Raw genomic sequence first — 26,334 nt, 5'->3', positions numbered from 1 at the left:
TCTCCAAACCAGCACATGTAAACCAAACCCACCCACAGCTCTGTAGGATACAGCCCATTGTTACTGCAAATAGCCATGTTACTGAGTGGCCACTACAAACAAAAGGACTTGAAGTATTAGTTTTATATACAAACACAACAGACTGTGGCATTTCAGCTAAAGCTCTAAGCTTGACATCTGCATTTTAGCCTTATAATTTAGTACAGACGTGTAGCTATTCCAGTCCTCATATTTCTAACTTGACAAATAAGAACCAGCATTTCCTTTGTCAAAGGTGAAACAAAAACAACATGAACACATTAAAAGCTGACATGAAATCAACAAGAAAAATCAACACAGCAGGAGTGCAGACTAAATCCAACATCTTTTACAGGGTTCTAACCTGTAGCCTATAATATTTATGTACACGTAATCAGGCACAGTAACTTCTAAATCCTAACTTTAACAACTCTACAGCAAGTATTCAGACTCTAAGTGTGGAGGAGGAGGTACTTCTTTTAATTAACGACAGACAGGTACTTTAGAGACAGAACTGTCACATTTACTAGGCACCATCTCTTCATAGGCCCTGACTCTGTGAAAGCACAAAAAAGGCAACACTAAGAATTTCTTTAAGTCTGACAATACCTATCACATTCAGTAATCAGGCCACCTATAGTCGACAGGGGGGTGCTGAGAGGCAAGGGAGTGTGAGGCAAAAGACTGAATGGTTGGCTTAATGGATTAGTTCATTTTCAGTCACCAAAAAGTCCTACGTGTGATTAAAGCTTCGTAAATCTTCACAGCTCCAGCTAAAAGCATTATGACACAGGTCTGAGTCATTAAACCAGCTGCCTGGGGAAAGCATGCATTGTTACGGTCCATTTCAGACTTCACCGTCCTCAATCTGTTCTTTGTTGTGACTGCCCCTGCTCACCCCTCGCTGTTCCTCATAATCAAGGATTTTCTGATAGCACTGTTCAATGACTCAGCCTTTGTACTAGACATGTCAGTGTTCTATCACGATCTGTTTTTCACGCATAAGATAAACAGAGATAGAAGGTCAAATTCAAATCCTTCAGAAACACCTGTACCCAGAGGGTAACAAGCTTGATTCATTATGGATCATGGCTGTCTGCTCTGCATCCTGGGAAACCCAAGCCACATCAACTTCAGGTCCCAGCTCAGATCTGCAATAGAAGCTTGAACTCTTCTAAACAAAGAGCAAGACAAGCAATTTTTAAAATTTATTTATTTATTTCCTTTGTAAACTCAGTGTAGCGATCTTACCTTCAAGGCTTCATTGAGGCCAAAGGTGCCAGATACCTACAGACCATCTTCACAAGTCTTAGGCAACTTCCACCTCAAAGGCTACATTCAGCACTCACCTCCTGCCCTCCAAATTCAAGGAGCTCTCTCATGACCTGAGAAAAGCTGAAGTGAGTAAGCATCTAAGAAGAAGTGAGGAAAACCCAGGCTTGCAATGAGTTGACAATTTCCCCACACCCTGGCCCCTGTGGTTCTCCTCTGGATCCAGAGTTGACTCAGCCTGACACACTCCTATTAGGAAACTTTGCTTACAGAGAGGAAGGAAGTATTAGATCCGTGGCATCACTGCAGACTAAACTTTTCTTGACCAAAGCAAGTGCAGTGAGCATGTCAATGAGAAAGAGACACAATTTTCCCTTCTCCTGCAAGTCAAACTTAACATTATTCATGTCTCCCTCCTGCGATGTACACACTCAGTACTTGTTCACATACCTACCAGTAACAAACCGCAGCATTAGCTGTGACCACTCACAGCATTGCATGATTGATGCTAACATACTAACATCAACCTCAAAGAGCTAATATAGCCTAGACTATGCTACAATTATATAGTCACAGGGGCAGGGGGGGGTTAAGTTGACCATCTTATAGCTCTGCCATTCATTAGCTTCAATTGCACCAAGGTGCACTATTGAGGGTAATCACAGGTCACTAATACTCACCAACTGTAACAAAGATCTCCCACCTGTGTGCAAACACTGCCACTACACGCAAAGCTTCATGTAATTACAGAGATTCACAAGAGGAACAACAGAAAAGTAACTGAGCTCCAAGTACTTTTGGAAGCATCAGGCATCATGCTAGCTCACTTACCTCCACAACAACCAATTCTTTTATATCCTTAGGCACTTCAATAGAGGATGTGAAAACGATTTAAAGTAAGGCTGGCTAGGAAGCGACATGAATTTGAAGACCAGATGCATCCATGAACTGAAGCAGCCCCCAAAGCATTTGAAGCTTAATACTGAGCAAGTTTTCTTCGCATAATTAAGGTAAAATCATGGTGGATATACAGAGGCCCACCAAGAAAGAAGGTTACTCTGTGCCTTGTGCTTGTTAAGAGAAGCATAAGCACAAGAAATAATGATTCTAGAGATAAAAGAGCAAATCTTGTATGCCTGCTTGGTGGTAATTTAAAACATCGGCCTAATAAAAGTAAAAAGGAGCTGTAAGAATTATACCAAAAGAAGAAATACATTTAAAAACAACTATACCATAGAGTTCTCTGCCTTTTCCACATTACCTTCCCATGCTCTCAAAACACACATTGACCTACTAAGAGACTTTATTACAGACATCAGTAAATCCTAAAGGAAGAGAGTTCAAACTCTGAACCAATGAGCTGACTCTTAACCAACAGGCAAAGACATGTGGCACTGCCTCCAGTAAGCCTTGTTACTGACTGCTGGGGATTTTAACATGTAAACTGGTAGAGAAGGCAGAGAACAGCTGTTGCTCAATTACAGTTTTCCCCATTCACTATTTTGAAAGGACAAATCACACTTCTCCAAAACTGATCTCCTCAGCCTCCTGGGAGATGGCTGAAGATGAGTATTCTGCCCCCAAAACATACTTTTTACTCCACGACTTCTCAGAAGTAAAACATCAGTGCTCTTCACAGTGCAGGTATTGTTCAATGCTGACTGAAAAAAAAAACACTTTTTTCCTGATACCTACATCTTGTAGAAGCTCATGCTTGACTCAGAACTTACCCAGACTTAGTCGTCTTCTGGCTTTTTCCAAATCTCTTCCTCATCCAGCTTCTCCAGTGCACAGTAAATGCATTTTCTTCTCAAACTGATCTGGTGGATGGGTTACAGAATTCTCTCCAGCAATCCCACAGCAGCCCAGGAAGAACATGCCAAGAGCACCCTGCACAGCAGAACGCGGCTGATACCAGCCTCTACGTTCTCTTCCCTCAACTCAGTTATTCACAGAGAACTGAAAAAACAAACAAACAAAACAAACAGCACTTGAAATTAGAAGACATCAAGACTCACACCGACCTGGAGTTTAAATTCAGTATTCATCAATACACCTGGCTTAGCAGTCACCATTATTTATATTGCATTAATTATACCTACTATCACCTCAGGGTTTTTCTTTTGTTTGGTAGGTTGGTTGTTGGGTTTGTGGGTGTGGGTTTTTTTTTTTACCTACTTTAATCAAGGCCTTGCAGTTTTGTCCCCAAGAGAGAAAATTTGGGTTTTTTTTAAACAATAAAACATGTTTTTTTTCTGAGCCAAGCAATCCAGCACTTTACAAGTTTCCTTAGATCTCTGCATCTCATCTCTTTGTAGTCACCACTGGCAAGGTTATACCTTAAACACCGAGCTCAGTACTGAGCCCCTCACTACAAGACACTGAGATCCCACAGAAGGGCAATGAAGCTACGAAGAGCGTAAGTCTTATGAGAGCATCTAAGGGAACTGGGATAATTCAGTCTAGCTACTGAAAATAACTCAGCCCTGAGTTCCATATCTCTCAAAGGCATTTTCCATGAAGAGTTAATTCACTCAACTGTACACATATCTGTATTCAAAACACAAACAGATAACTTACCCAACTGCACTGCAAAGATCTAACAGCCAACCAACTGCTGAGTCAAGCCACCACCAAGAAGCAACAGAAGCACAAAGAAGACTGCAAAGCAAGCCCTTCAGTGCCATGACCACCAAGAGCACCACCAGCATCACTCACACAGGAACTAAAAACCTAAATCCAAGTTCAACAGCTGCTACTGGGTTTATAAACAGGAGCCAGAGGGGCTCAGGTGAGGCTGGTCAGGGCAATTAAAGGCCCATCAGTGCTTCCAGGTGACTGAGTCTAGAAAGGCATTTGTTCTCAAGGTTTTGAGTTAAAAGATGTTTGATGCTTACCCAGTCCACAATCTGAAAAGATCAGTGTTGCTAGAGCAGTTCAGTGGCTGAATCTATGGCAGCAATAAAGGGACCAAAGGTCATGATTTTATCTGTGGTTCACTTACTTCACATCTGCTTTGTTCTAATGAGAGTAGCTGTTTGCTCCCGATGGAGTTTCAGAGATGCATCCTTTCTACCTCTCCAGTCTCCAGGGACTCATTGTCCAGGATATGAGTTTAACATGAGCGAATGTTTTCCTTGATTTTCTGTTTGTCTCCCATCAGTTTTTCTTCCCCGTTCTGTTGTACCTAGTCACGACACAGCCTAAGCAGGTCAAAAGTTGAAGGGATGAAAGGTTTTCTGTGGGAGTGTGCCATTTAGAGAAGCACTTATCCACTTCCAGTCAATCAAACTCATTTTATTCATCATAATGCATCCCTACACAACTGATGTGTCTCCACAGCCTTGGGGCTGGGGCGCTCAGGTTAGATGTAAATGAGGCAGAGCTCCCCGTGAGGCCTTCCCCACACACACAGGTGCCAGGTTTGGCACTGGGGGGTGCTGGGCTGTCCCACCTCTCAGCTCCACACCCAGCACCCAACTCACACAGGAAGCCTTCCAGGACAAAAGGAAAGCCTTTATCTACAGTCACTTCAAAGCAGCTTTTATCTGCGTAGCTACATTCGCAAACACTATCTGCATATGGAGTCATAGCTTTTTAAAAGTTACTGACGTTAAATATTAACTTCTACATCATATATATGGATTCTTTGCAGCAGCTTTCACTTCCTAATGGTGAGATAGGGTGCATTCTCGATATGGCTTTCCGCTCCGTGCTCCCGAGGGTGGCTATCGGCTTCCTCGCGGCCCAGCCACCTCTACCACAAAAGCCAACCTCTCCTAGAGACCGACAGTACAGTAAGCAGAGCCAGGTTATGTCCCCAGCTGTCACTCAGACTTGTCGGTGCTCAGTATTCCGAAGAGCAAAGAGTTAAGGTGCGCATTTCGGTTGCCTTCGCAGCATTCCCTGGACGCCTGCAAACTAAAGACGGCCCCCAGGCACACGTGGCCCCGCCGCCGGGCTCCGCGAGGAGACCCGAGCACGGCACAGCCCCGCGCGGAGCAAGGCGGCCCGCCCCTCGCGAGGGTAGCGCGAGAACCGAGCTCCGGCTTGTCGCTGCCCGCCGGGCGCCGAGAGGGGGGAGGAGGGCAGGGCAGGCCGGGGCAGGGACGCGCTGCCCGGCCCCGGGGTGCCGCCGGCTGGCTGTCGCGGAGAGGGGGCGGGAGCGGGGCCGCTCCCTGAGCGGTGCAGCCCCCGGGGCCCCGCCGAGGCGCGGGTAGGGCCGGGCAGGGCGCCGCTCCTCCTCCCGGCACTGAGACGCCAGGTGCCGGCGAAGGGAGCAGGAGTCGGGCGGGGAGGCGAGGGACGGCCGGGCCGGGCCCGAGTGAGTGAGCGACAACCGGGAGCGGCGCGGGCGGCGGGGCGCGGGGCAATCCGTGCCGGGGCAATCCGTGCCGGGGCGAGCGTGGGGTCGGCTGAGCTTATTATTATTATCTGGGGAGCTGTTTTAATCGCTGCGCTGTGAGCCGATCCCATCCGAGGCCCTTTCGGGAAGTCTCCTCGGTGGGGTGGCAGCAGCCGAGCGCTTCCTCAAAGGCCTGGGCTCCGTGCGGAATGGGCTCCTCAGCATTTCCCTCTGAGGAGGGCTGCCTGGCCTGCCAGCGTGCAGGGCCATCAGTTGCACGCTGCCTGTTTTCCCCGCTTAACTTGAAGGTGAATCTGTTCCTGCGCAGACAAGGTCACGTCCACACGTATTTCTACACGAAGTTCGAAGCTTGGGGCCAAAATCCGCACCCAGCTCCATGAGGCTGTAACGGCTGCACTGGAGGCTTGTGTTGGCCAACAGGCTCCGCAGTGACGCCGCCCCACCAGCACATCCAGTGCCCACCTTAAGTTTTAAGACACGGAACTTGCGTGGTCCCTCTATGCAGTTGGGGCCGTACCTTCTGTTTTTAATGCACAACAGCCAGTTGTACCCGTTGCATGGTTTTTTCACTATTTTTTGAGACTGGGCTTTGTTCTGCGATGGATTTACTGGTGGTTGTGTTTTCTTATCTGCAAACTCAAACCTCTCGAGGAGGAAGTGGGGAGGAGAGCGGCTTCAGGGAATGATGGGTTGCCAGAATTTGCTGCTCTCAGGCCATGGTTTTCCAGGCCTGCAAGCCGCAGTGTGAGTGAGTCTCACCCAGCCCTCGGGCTGCTCTTTTTCACCCACATCAGCACAAGCGTTTGTGCACAGAATTGGATTGGCATGCTACAGTGAACTGAAAAAGAAGTTCCCCATATGGCTTTGCTGGACAGATATACTGAATGAGTAATTCAGTAATAACACTGCCTCACAACAGACTGAAGTGTAGGCAATAGTTACGGCTCTGCCAGACTTGCACTCTTGAACTGAAATCACATGGTCCTCATGCTTAGTCAGCCGTCCATTTCTTTGTATATTAATGCTGTTATGGATGCTCAGGAGTGTGATTGGTGGCACTGTGACTTTCCTATTGCCATGAATAAAGTGTAATGGTAACAACTGATCTCCTGCACGCTGTGTTCCCTTCTGCTGAATCCTGCTGTGCCGGGGCTCAGCAGCTCTTGCACACTGCCTTCACAAGAGGTACAGTGCCCTGTTCTCAAGCACACCTAAGCTAGTAAATCCATGTAGTGCATAGCAGCCCAAATTCAAAGTGCCAGCTGTATCCCAGAAGCAGTATAGCTATAGTGTTTTCCAGCATACAGCATGATGCCTTTATTTACCAAGACAAAACAAACTTCTTGGTTAAGTACCAGCCCTTGTTAGTTTTTAGTTTAGTAACTATTTGGTGAAAAAGGTGTAGGCTGGCACATGCAGGAACATAATAACAGTGTTTGTTCCTCAGTGTTAACTGGCCTTTTGGTGTTGAAGAGTTGGAGCTGTCCTAAGTCACCATTTTAGCCATTCAGGGCAGACTCTCAGCACTGTTCCAGTTAAACTCCTTTTAGGGGAAAAAGACTGCATCAGTGACGGCTTTGAGCCAGACACGTTGTTTCCGTTATGTTATCATTCATTTTCTTTTGGCATCAATCAAATCTTAACACATACATTTTCAAGGCCTTTACATTTGGAATCATTTTTTTCTTATTAATAGATTTGTCATTGCCACCATATTTGTATTATCCCTTAAATATCCAATTTTATATCAGTAGGATTGCCTCAAAGTATGGCCTGAACCCAAAGGAGTTCAAGAAACCAAGTCTGCAATGGTGGTATTCTGAGAACAGATTTTCAAAGAGCTTGACTGAAATGGTTAGATGACTCTATCCTGTCTCCATAGTGCAAATACTACACGCTGTGTCATTTAACAAAAAATCAGGAGTCTTCCTATTGAAATTCTTAAGCTGTAAGAAGTTAAGAAGCACATTTGAAAGTCTGGGGAAGGTTCAGCAGGAACAGGTTGGCTGTTGAGCCTCTCTGTGCCTCTGGAAGGGAACCTCTGAACATTGAACTCGGCTCTGCCTTCAAATAGTATCTTTTGGCACGTAAACCCTCCTTTGTTATCTAATCAGTAACATAAAGCTTTATTATTATGAATTTGGTGCATAGGTGGAATAAAAACTAGAAAACCCTGTTTCTAGGCATGAAGTATTTAACCCTTAGCTTTGTTTTACATTCATATAACCTAAACAAGTCTGCTTTTGTCCCATGGTCAGTCCTAGAAAGGGTCATTCCTTGTCACTCCTCACCTGTGGGAATGGGCCTTGATTTTATGTTTTGACCTAATTAAGGCTGAATGATTTAGCTTACTAAATGCTTTTTTTAAGGATCTGCAGAAGTCTGTTAGCATTGCTGTGTCCCTTCTAGCCTTCTTTGTAAACAAGTACTAGTTAATTTATACGTTCAGGCAGTCTGCATACAGCACCAGAGGCCAAAGTCTTTGTGACTTGAATTCTCAGACACTGCTGAACGTCTGCGATAAATGGAAGTCATCCACTCTATTGCCTAAACTTCCACTGTAAAGGTTTGTTTCCTTAGGGTTCAGTTTGATGGGACACTGAGTGATAATCTGCTATCTTCTTTCACTGGGTAAATATCCAAATGCTTCCTGCAGCATCAGGCACTGTATACCTACAAGCTCCTTCTTCACTAATTAGCAGAACTCTACTGATGATAACCTGCTTTGCTTCTACTGTGAGCATCTCTTCTAGTTTGGCTTGGCATGATTACTGTGTACCTGTCCTGGCAGGAGCCTGGTGGAATCTCAGGTGATCCATCATGCTGAGACAGAATACATGCTTTCATCCCCACAGAAGCAGACAGTCAGCTGGAACTGCCGCTATGTGCCTTGATGTTGCTGGCAGAGAGCCATTAAAATGTTTGTACACTCCCACACACACCTCCCCTAATAGGTGAAATACTCTGGTAGAGCTCTTCTGCCTTTTGCTCTAAACGTAAACTTCTATTTGCAGTGAAAATCACAGCTGTGAGTGTAAAAGTCAACAAAACCCCTCCGTTCACTGGATAGATTGCCAGAACAGATTCCACCTACAGCTACAGGAAAAAAATACACCCAGAATTTAAAAAAATCCCACTCTGTCTTGCAAGAGTAATCAGAAGAACTGAGATACAGAGCTTAGTTCAGAGCTAACGAGATAACACATCTGAATTTCCTACTAAGGCTGCTGTGAAATCTTGGCAATATGGATATGTATTGAAACTGTGAAGACGTGCGTTGGTTTCAAAGAGTAGAGGAAAAAATATCCTTTTTGTTTTGTTTTTTTGCAGAGCTTACACAGATCTTTGGAAAATGATTTCCTCAAGTGCGTACGGCTCTAACACCTGGGAGCTCTTGGTGACAGTTGATCATCAGTGTGAAGAGGAGCAAAAGGAATTTACACTGCGGGTCACAGGGGACCTCCATATTGGAGGAGTGATGCTGAAGTTGGTGGAACAGATCAGTGAGTAAACACCGTTCCATTTGTATAGTGTTAATAAAATAATACCTGAAGCTTTGCTTTAATCCATTCAATCTCGGAATTCCCCATGGAGCGTAGAGCAGCAATGTTTTGTCTCTTTCCTTATGTGTGTGCTTTTCAATCTCAAGGTTTTGTCCTTCGCATCAGGATTATCGTTTCTATATTGTTACTGTTTGTTTCCTAGAAGTGTCACAAGATTGGTCAGACTACGCCCTTTGGTGGGAGCAAAAAAAGTGCTGGCTACTGAAAACCCACTGGACTCTGGATAAATGTGGGGTACAGGCAGATGCTAAGCTGCTCTTTACTACTCAGCACAAAATGCTGCGGCTTCGCTTGCCAAACATGAAGACTGTAAGACTGAAAGTCAGCTTTTCTTCTGTGGTGTTCAAAGCTGTCAGTGACATCTGCAAAATTCTCAGTAAGTAAAGCTAAATCTCTGGCAGCTAAACGAGCATGTTATTAGTTGTCTTTGTTTTTTGTGTAAAATCCTTACTCCCTGCTAGCCCAAGAAGTGTCATTGAGTTGAGGTAGGATGAAATGACAGGTGTTTTGTTTTTAGTATCCAGTGCATGCCAGTGGTTCCCATTCTCTGCTGAAAACAGTGTCAGAAATGAGCTGCAAGAGTACTGGATAGCTGAGGTCCTGTTGATGATGCACTCAGAAAGTGGGCATACGAGAATTTAATGAGGCTTAACCAGACCAAGTGCATGGTGTTGAACCTGGGTTGAGACAGTCCCAGATACAAATACAGACTGGGAGAAGAACTCACTGAAAGCAGCCCTGCAGAGAAGAATTTGGGGGTCCTGATGGACAAGAAGCTGTACGTGAGCCAGCTGTATGCACTTGCAGCCTGGAAGGCCAACTGTATCCTGGGCTGCATCAACAGAGGGGCAGGGAGAAGGAGATTTTCCACCTCTGCTCTGCTCCTGTGAGGCCCCATCTGGAGTACTGCATCCAGGCCTGGGGGCCCCAGTACAGGAAGGATGCAGAGCTGTTGGAGTGGGTCCAGAGGAGGCAACAAAGATGATCAGAGGGCTGGAGCACATCAGGAAGGCTCCGGGGAGACCTCTTTATAGCCTTCCAGCACTTGAGCTTAAAAGCAGGAGGGGGATCTGACCTTTTACACGATCTGATAGTGATAGGACAGTGAGGAATGGCTTTAAACTAAAAGAGGGGAGATTTAGGTTAGATGTTAGAATTTCTTTTCTTGGAGGGCGATGAAGTACTGGAACAGCAGATTGCCCAGAGAGGCCGTGGATGTGCCAACCCATGAGGCACTCAAGGCCAGGTTGGGGCCCTGAACAGCCTGATCTAGCAGCTGGAAACCCTGGCAGGGGTTTGGAACCAGATGATCTTTAAGGTCCTTAAACCTAAGCTATTCTGTGATACACTAACTACAATGTAGCTTTCAGCTTCATCTTCTAGCACCTAGACTGCACATTTATTACATCTAACAACTCTGATAAAAATGCCGTAATTGCTCAACTGACATTTGGCTTAATTAAATATTTCTACCCGCGTTTTATTCCAGATTAAATCTTCTAACTCTTCTTATACGTGAACAGAGTTTAAAATGTCTTTGCTTATCCAAGATGAAAGTATTTTGCATGTTTTTCAGATCTGCAACTGATAATACGTGTCTGAATCAGTACTGCAGTAGGGAACAGAGTATCAACAAGACAATCTTGTGGGTAAAATAAGACATTTTTAAGCAAAAAAAAAAAAACTCCAAAGGAATGAATTTCAAAAAGAGTGTTCCCACTTCTGTTCTTGCTTATTTCTATATGATACATTTAAAGTGAGGTTTTGTTCAAAGGTTACCGTGGAACCTTTAGGGAGAGAGTTTTCCCTCTCATATTCTAAAACATACTGACTTCTTGCTAAGAAAGCAGAATTAAATACTGGCAAAACTCACCGTTGCTGCCCGTTCTCTGGCCTTGTCACTGAATTACCAAGATTTTCTATGGGTACTTGTTTCAAACTGCCAAAATTAAGGTTCAGAGAGCATTATGAAGCTTCCCCAAATGTCGTTCCTAATCATGGGGGGTTTTATGGACGTAGTCTTCTAAGTTTCCAATGTTTCATGTTCCTTCATTTCCCAAATTGCCATTGTAGATATCAGGCGGTCAGAAGAACTCTCTTTGTTGAAACAGCCTGAAGATACACTCCGAAAAAAGAAGAAAAAAGATAAGAATAGCAAAGAAGGGGTTACAGAGGACATTTTAAACTTGTGCAACTCTCCGACGAGTTCTGGATTATCAGGTAATGAGAAACTGGTAAAATTTTCTTCTTCTGACTGAAAGTGAAAAAGAGGAAGGAGTTCTGTTATGCAATTAAAACCAAGGAGAGCAGTTCAGTGTAGGACTGTAGTCACAGAGACACAGCTGAGTTGAAATCAGGAGCTTCAAGAAATCCTCGGTATATTTATATTCTTCTATTGTGTAAATGCTCTACTTTCCATTGTTGTTTGAAATGCGGTACCACAAAACAGGTGATCAGCGGTGGCCCCGCACACAGGATGTGCTGCTGCTCATTAAAAATGTGAGACCAGCCTTAAAAAAACCTGACAGTTTTGGCAATCTGCAAGGAAAAAGAGAAATCAAAAGGTGGGAGTGTTTCCTGTGTCTAACACAAATGAGATACACCTCACAGAAGAAGGAAAAGCACTTCTGTCCCTTTGGGCACTTGGCCTGTAAAAGGATAAGGACTGCTGCAAACAGCAGATAGTAGTGTCTCAAATGAAAAAGGTTAGTTAGGCTCTTGCGATGGAAAATGGTAGACTACCTAAGTCTAAAGGCAGTTTTCTGTGGTATAATACTTTATTGCTTTAACTTCCAGCGAGTCCAGGTTTATATAGTAAAACCATGACGCCCACTTATGATCCCATCAGTGGGACACCAGCTTCTTCCACAATCACGTGGTTCAGCGATAGTCCCTTGACCGAGCAGAACTGCAGCATCCTTGCCTTCAGTCATCCCGACTGTTCTCCAGGAACACTAGCAGAGATGTATCAGCCTCGGACTTTAGCTGACAAAGCCAAACTCAACGCAGGGTAAGACGGCTCTCTGACTTCTTTGTAAGCTGGCTGAACAGAGGTGGCATTAATCCAACTTATTAAGGGCAAATGAGACCTTGAAAACAAAACCTTGATAAATGGCTGTATTTATACTTATAAACGTGCTTTGATCTAGGTTTTGTTTTGAAAATACGTCGACTATGTTTGATATTATTTCCTTATTCAAGATCAGATGATCTTGTTTTAAAGTGATGAATGATACAATTGCGCAGGCTTTGGATTAAATTCTGATAGATGATGGGAAATCCAGTGAAGTGAGTAGCACTGGGTATAGCAAAAGACTGCTTAGCAAACTCTGAAGACTTTAAAGGAACAGTGAAAATACACATGTGGATAAATTCAGTAAGTTCTGATGAATTAAAAATATGTGATATCTAGTCCTGAATGTTTTGAATAGAGAAAAAAAGAAGAGGAAGATTTTAGGTCCTGTGTTCATCCAATGGAAGTTGGAAAGCTATATGAATATTCCACTTTTCTCAAGTTATGACTTGAAATGTGAACTTTTCCCTGACTTACAAGACTTAGTTCATTACTGCTCTGTTTCATAACTACAATGCAGCTTTGCAGGTGTGACAGCTTTCCTGTACAAATGAATCTGAGAGTTGTTTTCTTCCACAGCTGGCTAGATTCATCTCGATCACTTATGGAACAAGGCATTCTGGAGGATGATCAGCTTCTTCTACGCTTTAAATATTACACGTTCTTTGATTTGAATCCAAAAGTAAGAGCTTTGTTTTTATTGTTGCTCACTCTTTGACTGCTTTCATGTCAAGGAGCTGTAGCACAAAGATACTGAATTTTAGCTGGGATTTGTCACAGACCTTTCAGAGATAAAATTCTAATTCTGCCCCTCAGCTATGGCTGCACTTTTCCCCTCTAGACACACAACTACCATTCTTCACCTGTGATAAGATCTTAAGTGTAAAGATGAGATCTGAAGAGCACCAGAAAAAGTATCTGCAGTTCTAGAGAGGACAGTTTACTTTCCATTTCACTCCTAACAACTAAAACTAAGGGAAAAAAAACTAAACCTAAATGATCTAGAAGTATAAGCCCTATTTTTGAAAATAGGAGTGAAAGTGACATTTATACTCTACTGCCCTTTAATGAATATTCAGCTTTTTTGGACTCTGAAGCTCCAAGGCACTTAAATCAAATTAGTTTCAATATATCTGGATGGTTAAATACTTCTGGAAAGCTCAGTAAAAGTATTTGAGTCCCATTTGAAAGCAAGACTTAGTCTTCAAAAATCTTATATATGTTTTTCACTTATATATGTTTTTCTCAGTTTGCCTCTCATATGTGTTTATTTCAACTAAAAGTCAGTCAGACACTGTGGTTTCATTAAGCCAAGGTTTTTAAGGGCCTGGATGGTACATTCAGAGAAGTTAAACTATGATTATTGACCAGTATAAATCAGGAGTTAAATGTGAAATGGGTTTGGCATTCATATGATTATTTTCCTTAAATTCTGTAAACCTGTTTTCTTTCAGGTGAAATGCCATCCCCACTAAAAATCAAATAGGAACCTCAGCTTCAGCAGCCCTGACACTTCCATTCTGTGCCATAGCCATGAAATAACCTAAGATAGCAATGAGCTATTGAGTATCCTGAAGCTATTGAAAGAGAGAGGTCACGCTCCCAGGTTCACCCTCCCATCAGCTGCCTTCCACCAGCTCTGGAGTTTGAGTATCCATGACTCACTTCAGCTTACTAACCAAACAAATTTAAACTAATCCATGTTGAAAAAATGGATAGTGAATTAAAGCAGCTCGCAGCAAGACCTGACAAATGTCAAGACAGTGAAAGAGGAGAGCCAGAACCAAAAAAGCCAAAAGCAAAAGAGAGGAAGTAAGGACTAAGAATTTCTGTCTTTTGTTGGTAGCAAGCTATTGAACGGCATATTCCTGTCAGCCATGTGGTGTTATTTTTACTCTCAGCATGGCTCCACATTTGGCTAAAGCCAGTCCAAAACCTACTACCACAAAAAGGGAAGTCTCAGTCTTTCCTTCTACTTCAGCCACAGAGTCCTCATTCATTTTCTGTTGGATCAGCAAGTCACTGTGCGATTACAGTCACGCGAGCTTGTATAAGAGAAAGATGGGAACATACAGCAGGGAAGAAGTTAGGGAGAGGAAGGAGACAACTTTTATAGCTTCAGTCCAATGTTAGATAAGCTGCAGCTGACATTAATCTTTACCTCGATTGCCATGAATGACCAGTGTTGTTCCTTTTTTGCTACAGTATGATGCCGTGCGAATAAACCAAATATACGAGCAAGCCCGCTGGGCCATCCTCTTAGAAGAAATTGACTGCACAGAGGAAGAAATGTTGATCTTTGCTGCACTACAGGCACGTACTTGATCCAAGCTGCAAAACCTGTTTTCTTGAAGCAGGCACAAGCTCGGACGGGACTCAAACAGAGCCCAGGCCAATAGGTCTCCTTGGTCTGGGGGCCTCCTATTTGAGCGAGAAACAGTAAGGAGCATCAACTAACAAATAAAACAAAAAAAAACAAATAAATTCAGTGGCAGCATACCATTACTCAAATTGACACATACACTTCATGGAACCATTTAATAGCTCTACCTAAAGCTAACCATTCATAACATATTACTTTGATACCATTCTGTCTTTTCCGAAGGGGATTACTATGAAGTGTTGCTTCTCATACCAGCTACCACCCTTTCATTTGTTCGTCCTGAAAATCTAATATGCAAATGAATATGATCACAACAGCCAAAAAAAAAAGAAACCTTATAACACAGTGTGAAAATAAAGATGCTACACAAAAGATGTTAAGTACATATAAATTTAACATGATTTATCATGGCCTGGTCCCTTACTGTGGGTAATAAGGTACAATAATTCATTAGTATAAAATTCCTTCCTTTTAAATTTAAATGAAGTTGCCAAAAATTCACAGCCTGCCACTGTAGAATACCACAGAACTCACCTCTCAAGTTCCCACCTGGTGTGGATGGCACTTACAGGTGACAAAATGTAAATGTTAGCAGAGTCAACCTCACAGAATGCAGAATGGGATGATTATACAGGGAAGGAATATAAATCTTGACAATTTAAATGGGAAACTTTTGTCAGCAATTACAGTGGAAAGGACACAGGACTCAAAGGTTCCCTTTAAGAGGTTCTGTGTTGCAGAACTTTACACAGTTGACCAAGACCCAGAAGACCAAAGGGCATTTTCATATGCTGTGATTCTGTGTTGCTAATCGCTATTTGAAATAAATTTGCTCATTCAAATCTGATTCTTGATGATTTATTTTAGTATCACATAAGCAAGTTATCATCATCATCAGAGACACAAGATTTCACCAATGAATCAGAAGTAGATGAAGTAGAAGCTGCACTTTCTAATCTGGAGGTGACGCTGGAAGGTGGAAAATCAAGTAATATTTTGGTATGTCTTTTTGCATCCCAGAATTGCTTTCACCAAATCAAATGTATTGGCTCTGATGAGCCTTGCTGGTTCCTGATTTCTTAACAGAATTAACAGACAATTACAAAGTGTGTTGTACTAAAATTATTCCTGATTATTCCTGATAGGAGGACATCACAGACATCCCGAAACTTGCTGATTATCTCAGGCTAGTTAGGTGAGTTATTAAAACCAACAATAACAAAAAGCTTACCATACAAGAGATCCCTTGAACATTGCATTCTAATCTTACAGTAGATCCTGAGGTTATAAATGAGCAAATACAACAGATAGCTCTAACTAGCCTAATACTGCCCTATTCAAATCTTTCTCTTACTGCTTCTGAGCCAGATTCTCCTCAAATCTTTCTAACTTCTGGGGTGCTATGGCATCTATATTTATGCTTGTGAAAAGTCTAGGCTCTCTATATTTCTCTGTAATTTCCTAGCATTCATCAATCATTGTCTCTAAATAATTTACAGTTTTGTTTTCAATCACATTTTACTGTGATTCATTTCTGCCAGCGAGAAACATGGAAAAGAACTTTTGGCTTTCCCTGACAAGGATTTCTGAAGGCAGCCTTGCAGATTTTTTTCCTTTTCAAACAAAACAAACATTACCCTTTTCTCACCAGATGTGGAATCTAATATCAAAATGAATTTCAAGTTGGAGTAAAAGTATAGTAAACCAGCTCAGTAATACCTCACCTAAATAAGTAAACTGAGGGAAGTGCAGTTCTGTGATCCCATTGTAATGTCTTGATTTAAGGGTTATATAAGTGACTGCACTGACCTCAACTTTACAGTGTCTTTCATCAAAGCAGTCTTTAGGTTTTGGAAAGATAAAGATTTCTGTTACAGAAATATCTTTTAGATTCATTCTGTTTACAAGTCATATTTGTAATCAGCAAACTGAACACTGCACTTGAAAATGCTTAACTGTTGTTAACTGCTAAGTATTATTAATTTCCAATTAAGAAATTGTGTTTGACATGCACAATACAAAGGTGGCTTAGGATTAAAGGGAATTAAGCCTTTTAAGGGCCATCAGCTACTTGCCTCTAACAATAGATAGTTTATTTTTCCCCAGCGGTTGAATAGTTTGCTTTAAAAACATTCAGTGGTTATGTTTCATCATTAAACATGTCCTATAGGCATGGTTAATCACTTACTAAACCAATGCATTGTAGAAATTTGCTAAGTGGTAGTACATTTTTTCAAGGAACGACAGCATTTGGGGAGTAAAATTATGTGCTTAGTTATAAACCTAAATGCAAACTTCTGCATGTCACCTGTACAGGTATTCACATAAACGTAGCTACAGGAGATGCACACTTTATAATATAGTATCATTTATAATAAATTAGAAGTCAACTTTTACTCAGAATTATTCAGAGTGAATAATGATTATTATGATTTTTATCCCCTCCTGGAACTGGCACAACAGTGAAACTGATTTTTAGTATCTGACAGTTAATTCACGGTTCCAAAGTTGGTATTTTTCTGCCTACTGTTAGGAAGAAATCAGTTTGCTTTTGAAAAGTACTGAAGTAGATTAAGCCATGTATATACATGCGTGAAGGGTTGAATAAGATGGTTTCAACTAATTACTTCTTGGAGTGTTACAGAACCTCTGAAACTTAGACAAGGAACACAATTTTGTTCTGTTAGATATTATTTCAGATAAAGCCAAAAAGATGGTCTCTACTCCATTACAATTCAATGCACACAGGTTAGTTTGATGGGTGCATACTTCCTAGCTAAGGAAAAGCTGAAAAGTTTCTCTTGTTTAAGAACAAACTAGTGGGTTACATCAGCATTAGTGAGTTTATCTTAAATATATGTGTATGTATCTATATACGCATATATATTCTTTGTTGGAAGGAAATGGTTTCACTTATGAAAGGAAGAAAAAATAATAGAAATCACATAGGAGTGGGGGAATAAAAGGAGGGAAAGAAATTACAGGTAAGATTCAGCTGGAGTCTAGGATAAGAAAAACACACACCTGCGATAACCTGGGTGTTGTGCTGGTTCCAGGCATGTGCTTTCCCCCTCAACGACACAAGTGTGAGTTGCCCAACTGAAGCCACGTGTACGTAACTTCAAGGCAATTAGGATTAGTGCCTCGTACATCTCAATATTAACAAATGTGATTGTTTTTTTTTTCTTTTAGGCCCAGGAAACTGTCAGTCAGAACTATCAAGCCATATTGGTTTGTCTTTAAAGACACTTCCATATCTTATTTTAAAAACAAAGAATCTGGACAGGGAGAACCTATAGAGAAACTAAACCTAAAAGGTAGGAATTTTCTTCTCCTTTCTTACCTGTTTTGTTTTGCATTAATGAACTGAATACATCAAGACTGAATACATCTCTGCAAGACTCAAGGCATGCACAGTTGTGTTTAGTCCTGAAACTACTTGTTCAGTTACTGCCACTCCTAAGCAGGCAGACTGAATCTTCAGAAGGCTGGACAGAATGGATTCAGTAGTTTAACACAGGATTATCTGGACCTGGCTTGTAAAATTGCATGTACCCTTGAGTTAACATAAGGATGAATCAGAGAGAGAATGTGATCTCTTCTATTACCGAATAGTTCTCCTCTCTGTTAAGTGGCAGTACTCACCTCTGTCTGTGGCAAACACACATTGCTAGTAGAGGATTATGGATGATGCAATGACCCGGAATGCTGTAGCTGTATACTGCTGTGCAGCAAGTTCTCTGAGCCTTGGGGATTTCCATAGCTGCTTTAGGTGCTTCTGGAAGAGAAACACTGCAATTACACAGGGCACACACCAACATTATATGTAGCCTCCATCTACATGTATTCCTGCAGGAACACCATACATTCAGCAACAGGGAATGGGTGATGCCCAGGATTCCTCCTAAAATAAACTTCTGTAAAAGAAAGCAGATTGACACCTGTGAACAGGTGGCTCTGCATACCAATCTGCACATCCTCCGTAGGTCAGATAAATGCATGGTTGAACTGGGTGACTGGAACCTCACCAAGTAGCCCACAGCTCTGGTGGCCCTTTACACAAAGGTAACTCTAGTCATCCTTGACTCCAGCTGGGTCCAGAGAGCAGTAACACCATCAACATGAAATACTGAGTCCTAGAGATCTCTGGGATCCTAGAAATGACCAGCTCTGTTGTAGATGTCACCTATGTCCCATTTTCACTACTAAGTTGCTTCTGAAAATAAATCACTTAGGTTAAAATGAGGGGAAAAAATCACTTATGGTAAAATGATCTGTCTCATCAACTCCATTCTAAGTGTTGAGCATTTATTAAGACCAGGTTGAAGTTTTGAAAGCACCACATCTGTTCTCTTCCATAGTGAATAACTTGCTCTTCATGCCCAGAGCGTTCATATCCACGGCAAGCTAGGCCAGGCAGTGAGCTAGAACAGAAAGCTTTCATTAGGCCTGATCTTTGAAAGTCTTGGCCTTCAGTTTTAAAGCAAAGCAACCATTAAGTGCAGTTTTCCAGTATTAACTAGTACTTAGTGAGCTAGTAATTAAATAAATCCACTTCTTTCTCAATCTCCGTGATCTAGGATGTGAAGTTGTACCGGATGTAAATGTTGCAGCAAAGAAGTTTGGAATCAAGTTGCTAATTCCAGTTGCTGCTGGCATGAACGAAGTGTACTTAAGATGTGATAACGTGAGTAATAAGACAAGGGGAAGTTTATATTCCAGATTTATTAGCAGACTGTCTAGAAGACCCACAGTCCAATTCTAGAATTTGTATAGAAAAATAAGAATGCTCCGGAGAGTTCATTATCTACATGGTTAGTAAAATGTAAGAGTGATGGGGTGGTCTCACAAAAATTCAATGGCCAAGGAAACAAAAGGACATTAATTCTGTCTTTTATCATCCTTTTCCAAGTAGGGTTGCTGGAAAGAATAAAAGAATTTACTATCAAAAATATCAAAAGAACTTACAGCGTTTTGTTTTGTTTCAGTTTCTTCAGAATGAGTTTTTGTTCTCTTACTTAGAATTCCCTACGTACAGATAAAGATTGGGATCTCAAGTTTGCTTTCCATTTCAGTGTATTTGGTTTGCATTGAAATGCATCAGTGCAAACTGTGTAAAGAATTTCATTACGTGGAAAACAGTCATGGCACAAAATTTCCAAGCAAATATATTCAAAAGTACCAGATTTCTTTCTGCCAGCCAGTAGCTTCATGCATCAGCCCATTTTCCACACGTACTCACATGGATGAAATACCAAAGTTTTTCTAGTACCCAAAGCAGCGATAGCGTATAGCTGCAATTGCAGCTCATACCAGTGGTAGCTGTGGACACAACTAAACCTGTTGTACATTGTACAGTCTTTGGCATAAGAAAGCATCTCTTTTTTGAGAAAAAACTACATTTTCAAGATAAAGGACTTTCAAACTTTAAAATCTAATTGTTCTGCAGGTTGATTCTGTAGATGCAACTTGCCCAGTCAGGGAAGAACAGCAGTCCTGTTGTAACTACACATCCACACATACTAAGCACTGTGGTTTTATTGTACAGAGAGAGATGTGTGAGCCATCTTCATAAATGGTTTGTCCAGAAATACCAACATTTGTGTTTGTTGCAGGAGAATCAATATGCTCGGTGGATGGCTGCTTCTGTTTTAGCCTCAAAAGGCAAAACAATGGCTGACAGCTCTTACCATCCTGAGGTTCACAAGATCCTTTCATTTCTCAAGATGAAGAACTGGACTATGTCTCCCCAGGCCGCCTCTGATCCAGAAAGCATAGATATGAAAACAGAATGCTTTGTCTCACTACGTTATGCAAAGAAATACAAGTCTAAGCAGGTATACGGAGCGTGGCTTTACAGGTGGGGATGGGTTGTTCCAAACACCAGGCAGATGAGTGCTAAAGGATGGGACTGGTTCCACTAGAATCATCTTGCATTACTTATTTGCCCCTTTAATACTTAGTGAGAGGCCTCTTTTTTAAACTGAGCACAGGGAGAGCTCTCTCAGCCCTTATTCCAGATATTCCTACAGCTGCACTGCCTCCTAAGTCACTCATCACGTTCTCCTGATAGTGCTGTCCCTGAAAGTCTCTTCAGAGTGAGAAAGGAAGATTCTGCCTGTATTTTAAACCAAGTACCCCTCCTTCCTCTCCATTTAATTATTTGCCCCTTTGAGTCAAGAGATCAGCCCACCTGAGTGCAGGATAGTCTCCAAGCAGAGTAATAGGGTACATGCTACTCAGCATCATCCATATAAACCCATTACCTAATCAAGAGGAGCTGACTACACATTTCACAGTCTGCTTTCAGGACTAGATAGATGGCACAGTAACTAGAGCAGCTAGATAAGGAAGGGGACTTTGTTACTGCGAATACATTTGTATTTAGCCCATGCATGACACCTTGAGCTTAAAAGATGCCTAAGTGAGTAACAAATGGTACATCAGTAAAGAATCCTGAGGGGTTTGCTGAGCTCCTTCCCTCCCTCACAGCCTTCAGTCTATGAGAATGTCCTGCTCACCTGGAGGGTGATGAGAGTTCATTTCCAGGTGTGTGGAGCTGCGCCTTAGCAGTGCATTTAACATTCCAGCAAGGCCATTTTCCAGAGGTATTCCAGGTCAGCTGCAGCTGATGGAGTCAATCCAGAGCAAGTACAGCAGGGCCCATGTTGCCAGAGGAGAAGTACAAGGCAAGAATCATGAAAAATTGGCTAAAAAAAATTCTGGCACAGGATGCTGCAGGTTCTGAATGAGAACAAACTGTTGCTCCAGGATAGCTGAATTTGGAGAACCTGTTACAAATGAACTTGCAATTCAGATGTTCGTCTTCTGCAACTGCCTTGGCCAGCAGGGAGCCAAGGGCCAGAATTTTACTAGTAATTCAAGCTACACTGTAGCAGTCTGTTTTGGCAGTGCTGTACACTATGAATCACCTTCTCAAGGGAAGACCTTGCCCTAATAATACCATCTCATGCTTCTGCCCGTTGAGGAAGACACAGACAGCAGAGGGAACTGAACAGGGACTTCATCCCTGTTTGCCAGCAGGCTCCCAGTACAGAACAGGCCTGACAAGATCATTTTATGGTGTGCTGGAAGTAGTTTGAGTGCAGCACAAACCCAAATACTGAGTCCTTCCTGTGCTGTTCTGCCCATATAGCTCCAAGTCTGTCCCTAAGTTCTCTCTGCAGTATGACTGCATGGACAGTGACCGCTAAACAGCTGAACTTGGCATCAGCGCTAATGCAGTTTGATTTAGTGAAAACGTGTATTTTTGTCCAATTGAAATCTTTCTCTCTTGCTGTGTTTCCCAGTTGGCAGCTCGTATTCTGGAGGCTCACCAAAACGTATCCCAGATGCCCCTAGTGGAGGCAAAGCTGCGTTTTATTCAAGCATGGCAGTCCCTCCCCGAGTTTGGCTTATCCTACTACATTGTAAGGTAATCACACTGCTGCAGCAATGGCAGGCTGTTCACAGTCACTGATTTTCAGGAATTTATTTGATTCCTTGTTATAGAAACATTCTCTTAGTACTTTTTTTCCCCAGAGGCATTTGTTAATTGTAGTAATTTCCAGGCTACTGTTTATTTCTATAGCAGTAGAACTCAGTAGTTCCATTCCTGGAATGAGAGTCTTCACTTTGCCTCTATACAAACCTGTTGGGTTTTGCCTGAAATACATCAGTAAGATTAAACGCTTCTGGACATAAAATCACTAAAATGTTTAAAATAAAAAGGGAAACCTTGTTGGTGTGTTCAGGTTTGCTGTACATTTTCTCATTCCATTTCTCATTTGTTAGAATACAAAAGTGTGCTTTTTTGCTGAGCATAATTTCTTTGACAATTCTCTAAGAAAACAGCAGACAGAATCCCTCTTTTAGGTTAGTCTGGAAGAGCAGTCAGCACAAGAAAGGTCCTGCTGTCTTCACAGTGATCTCCCCAGATGCTTTCCTTGAATATGGCATGGCTCTGCAAAAGTATCTGATCCTTTTCTCTTGACAAAACACCAAGAGAATAAAGAGCACTGACACAGTCATACTCAGAGGCACACTCCTTAATTTCTTACTACCTCTCCTAGTGCTACTCAGGAATCATCTGTGGTATAAATTGAGCAAGCTGGTAACTGTATGCTGGCACAGAGGCCGGCTGGCATAGAACAGCAGACATCTGTACTATTAAACTCTCCTGTTTCCCCAAGCCCAGTAGTAGGGTGTGAACCACCAGTACAGCATGAGCAGTGAACACAGAGCTGGTAAACATAAGCTAAGCCTGGATGTTCAGCTCCTCAGCCATCCCTGAGAGCCACATAGGAAAGTGCTGCTTGCTTACAGCCAGAACTGTGCCCGAGGCTCCTCTAGCAGTTGAACAGAACAGGCTCTTGAGTTCAGTGCCCAGGAATGTTCCCTGTCAGTATTTAATTAACTAACACAGAGATGTTTTGCCCCATCCGTCAGCGCTAATTCTGTAACAAAAACAACCTTAAATTTTATAGGATGAGCAAAACATCTTGTGGTTCACTTCTGCAAGCTGATGGACAGTATCTCAGTGGAGGAGTTAAAGATGATGATGCTATTTGTGTATCACATTATCTCCCTCAGGACCAGATTAATCTAAGGACACTTAGATTAATCTTGGTCTTAAAGAAGAGTCCAAGCTCTGCTCCAGCCCAGGCTGTTGTGAATCTTCCCACTCTTTTTTTGCCCTTTGGCAGGAAGTTGAGACAGGAATCATTGCAGACTAAATGTGCTCAAAAGTTGGGTGTGGTTTTCTTTTCAGGTTTAAAGGAAGCAAGAAAGAAGACGTGCTTGGGGTGTCCTACAACAGGCTGATAAGAATAGATATAGCCACAGGAGACCCAATCACAACATGGAGGTTCTCCGCCATGAAGCAGTGGAATGTGAACTGGGAAATACGCCAGGTAAAACAGGAACAGCTCCCAGCATTCAGCCTTTACATTTCAGACAGTGGAAATCTTTTTAAACCTCACAGTGAGGAAATCTTAGATGTGTTTGATGTGTTATCAAATAACATAGGTTTTTTTCTTCAGTGAGACTGTAGTGAATGTTCAGAAAACTGTAAGTTCTCCAAGTCTAAAATCTACCTACAAAGGTTATTGAGGTTGCCATTGATTTTAGTGGGATGAAATACAGAGACCTGAAGGTAAATTCCTCCTCATTATCTTTGTAAGAATTGCTCTTATTCGTGTATCACCCTCTAAATTGCAGTAGTTCAGTCCCTGCTAGAGGCTGAGGATACAGCAGCACAAATTGCTTTTCAAATCCCAGACTGAGGTTGCAAACTCCCCCATGTCTATACATGGTCTTGTGAAAGATGCTCCACGGTGCAATTTATAGCAAGGTGCTTCTGCTCCTGGACGCTCTGTGCCACCAGCAGTTGGCCAGCAGCCTACTGGAGCATTTGGATTTCAAAGTTTGAAGCCACCTTTGAAACTGTATGTTAGTGGTGTAGAACCAGGGTAAGCTGAGCTAAACACAAGCAGCCTTGAAATTGTTCCTGCTTACACCATTTTCCGTATCCATCTGCAAGAGCCAGGAGAGATGAAATACAATGCCTGTTGCTCTCCCCCTGTTGCTGCACACCTCATGCCAGAGCAAATAACGCCTCTCAGAAAGGCAAAAGCCAGTTAGCAACTAACCCCACACTTTGCTGGATTTTAGAACTGACAGTAGTTGGAAATCGAAACCTGGCCCCCAAAGCAGCACATAACGATGAGTGGTATTAAACATTAAGAGTCAGGAGAGCCACTTCTGCTCTTCTCAATGTGCTCACTTAATGCACCACTAGAAAAAAAAAATCATTTGAAACTTTTTGTTGCCTGCCAATGAGGCCTTTGACCACAAGAGGGCCCTGCCGGAACAGAACATTAACAAACCAGAAGCCAAAGACCCTCAGCATACTGCAGACCCAGCCATCCTTACAGCTCTTGGTTAGCAGAGACAGGTGCTGCTTTGCCCAAGTATTTCTGGTCCAGCTGTGCTCACACTCGCTCTTTCTCTGACGTTGAAGCAGAAAAATGATGCAGTTTATCTCCATTCCTTCTTTTTCTGTATGTATTTTCTCTAGGTTGCAATTGAGTTTGATCAGAACATGTCTGTTGCTTTCACATGTCTGAGCGCAGACTGCAAAATCATCCATGAGCATATTGGGGGCTACATCTTCTTGTCAACCCGCTCCAAAGACCACAATGAATCTCTGGATGAAGAGCTGTTCCACAAACTAACAGGAGGTCAGGAATGAGCCGAAGCGAGCTCTGCCTGCTTCTCCCCACGGCTTAAGAGGTCCAGAGATGATTAAAATAAAACCAGACCACATCTTTGATGGTTAATTTCTGAATAATAAATGAATTGTACAGTAACTCGAGAACATTGTATGGCGAATTTCTACTGTTACAGCTGTGTAATGACCACTGTCAAACCAGCCCCTGTTCAAAAGGCCATCCTTTAATGGAACGAGTGCTTAATAAATATGTTTTACAGCTAGATCACCTGTCTAACACTTGTGCTGGGAACAGCAAACATTCAGTCAGCGTTCCAAAGCCCTGGAGGCTGAGCTGTCATGACCCAAGTAGTGATTACACAGTTCAGAAATACCGTGGTGCTGCATCTACCTTCACCCATATAAACTGCTCCCACGGAGCCAGCAGAGCTACAACATACCAAGAACAAAGCATTTATCTCGACAGAATTAGGTTCAGGATGTTCATCTTTTCTGGAACTCTTGTCAGTTTCCAGGTTGAAAAAAAGCTTTGGGTGTTATTTTAAACTATTTACTTATTAAAAAGGCCTTTGAGCATAGGCCTGCTTTCTGTTTTCTGTCCTTACTACTCTCTCTGGCAGTAACATCTAACTTTGAGCTTGTTCAGGCATTAGGAGCTGAAGTACCAGTAGAAACTAGCTTGCTCACGATGTAATGCGGAATACGGAAAGATTACTCAGAAACATTTTGCCTAATGAACATTTCTGGCAGCGTGCTGGAGAGAGCCACACGCATCCACTTGTTCCAAAAGAGCTTTGGTTCTGCCCTACAACGTGTAGAAAGGCGCAGGAAAAGAAAGGTAGAAGGATTCATAAAGAACAGCTGGACAAACCAAAACTGTTTTCAGGGACAAGTGTTGCCGTATCACTGGGAGATGTTGCAGAAGTGACTACATCATTTCCAAACGTCACAGGCTGGACAGCCCTCGTTCTTCTGTCATGTCCTGAGCTTTTCTCCTGTGCACGCCAGGAGGCTGCTGCAGAATCAATTTAAACAAACTGTGACTAAATATTTTGCAAAAGGGTGAGCAGATAGAGGCAGCCCACTGTCCAGCCCACTGTGACTCTTTCTCCCTGGCACTTTCTACACAGGGGCCAAGGGACCATCCAGTTTTACTTCAGTTGAGGACTCACTTGTTTGCTCACTTGACACAAGCCAGGTATTTTCCTCAGAGTCTAAGAGCCAGCTGTAACAGATAGGCCAAGCCCAAACACTTGCAGCATTTCAAAAACCTGCCCTGGGGAGCTGAACACAGACATCAGTGCCAGAGGCGCTCTCTGCCAGACAGCCTCCACGTCAGCTACTGACTTTCAGTCAGGATCGTGGCTATGTCTGTGCTGGAGCCCTGCATTTGATGACCGCAGGCTCCCTTACACTGACCACCAGGAA

The 26,334-nt window shown here is 42.6% G+C and overlaps 1 protein-coding gene and 1 long non-coding RNA gene across 3 annotated transcripts in view; one reads left to right on the top strand and one right to left on the bottom strand.

Moving 5' to 3' along the window:
* LOC140250416 (uncharacterized) overlaps positions 1-4,010 on the bottom strand; it is a 55,122-nt gene extending 51,112 nt beyond the window's left edge. The window contains exons 1-2 of the long non-coding RNA XR_011903161.1: positions 3,871-4,010; positions 3,021-3,249 (exon numbers count right to left, since the gene is read on the bottom strand). This is a non-coding gene — a long non-coding RNA (uncharacterized lncRNA). The remainder of the gene's footprint in view (positions 1-3,020; positions 3,250-3,870) is intronic.
* Positions 4,011-5,283: 1,273 nt separating this feature from the next.
* Positions 5,284-25,100, top strand: FERMT1 (FERM domain containing kindlin 1). Of its 2 annotated transcripts, none has more exons than XM_072333116.1 (15): positions 5,284-5,316; positions 8,987-9,159; positions 9,362-9,595; positions 11,293-11,439; positions 12,016-12,229; positions 12,872-12,974; positions 14,498-14,605; positions 15,543-15,674; positions 15,821-15,870; positions 17,868-17,992; positions 19,256-19,362; positions 20,291-20,512; positions 21,986-22,110; positions 23,446-23,587; positions 24,754-25,100. In XM_072333116.1, exons 2-15 carry the CDS (start codon positions 9,009-9,011, stop codon positions 24,925-24,927), a joined length of 2,034 nt encoding a protein of 677 aa, XP_072189217.1. In that variant the 5' UTR covers positions 5,284-5,316; positions 8,987-9,008; the 3' UTR covers positions 24,928-25,100. The 2 variants fall into 2 exon arrangements, with proteins under 2 accessions (XP_072189217.1, XP_072189216.1); XM_072333115.1 differs by lacking the exon at positions 5,284-5,316 and adding an exon at positions 5,329-5,614.
* The last annotated feature ends 1,234 nt before the right edge of the window (positions 25,101-26,334 follow it).

Source organism: Excalfactoria chinensis, chromosome 3, assembly GCF_039878825.1.
Source record: "Excalfactoria chinensis isolate bCotChi1 chromosome 3, bCotChi1.hap2, whole genome shotgun sequence".
NCBI classification, from domain to species: domain Eukaryota; kingdom Metazoa; phylum Chordata; class Aves; order Galliformes; family Phasianidae; genus Excalfactoria; species Excalfactoria chinensis.
Note: the sequence above shows the minus strand (reverse complement) of the source record. Positions and strands in the feature narration are given on the sequence as shown.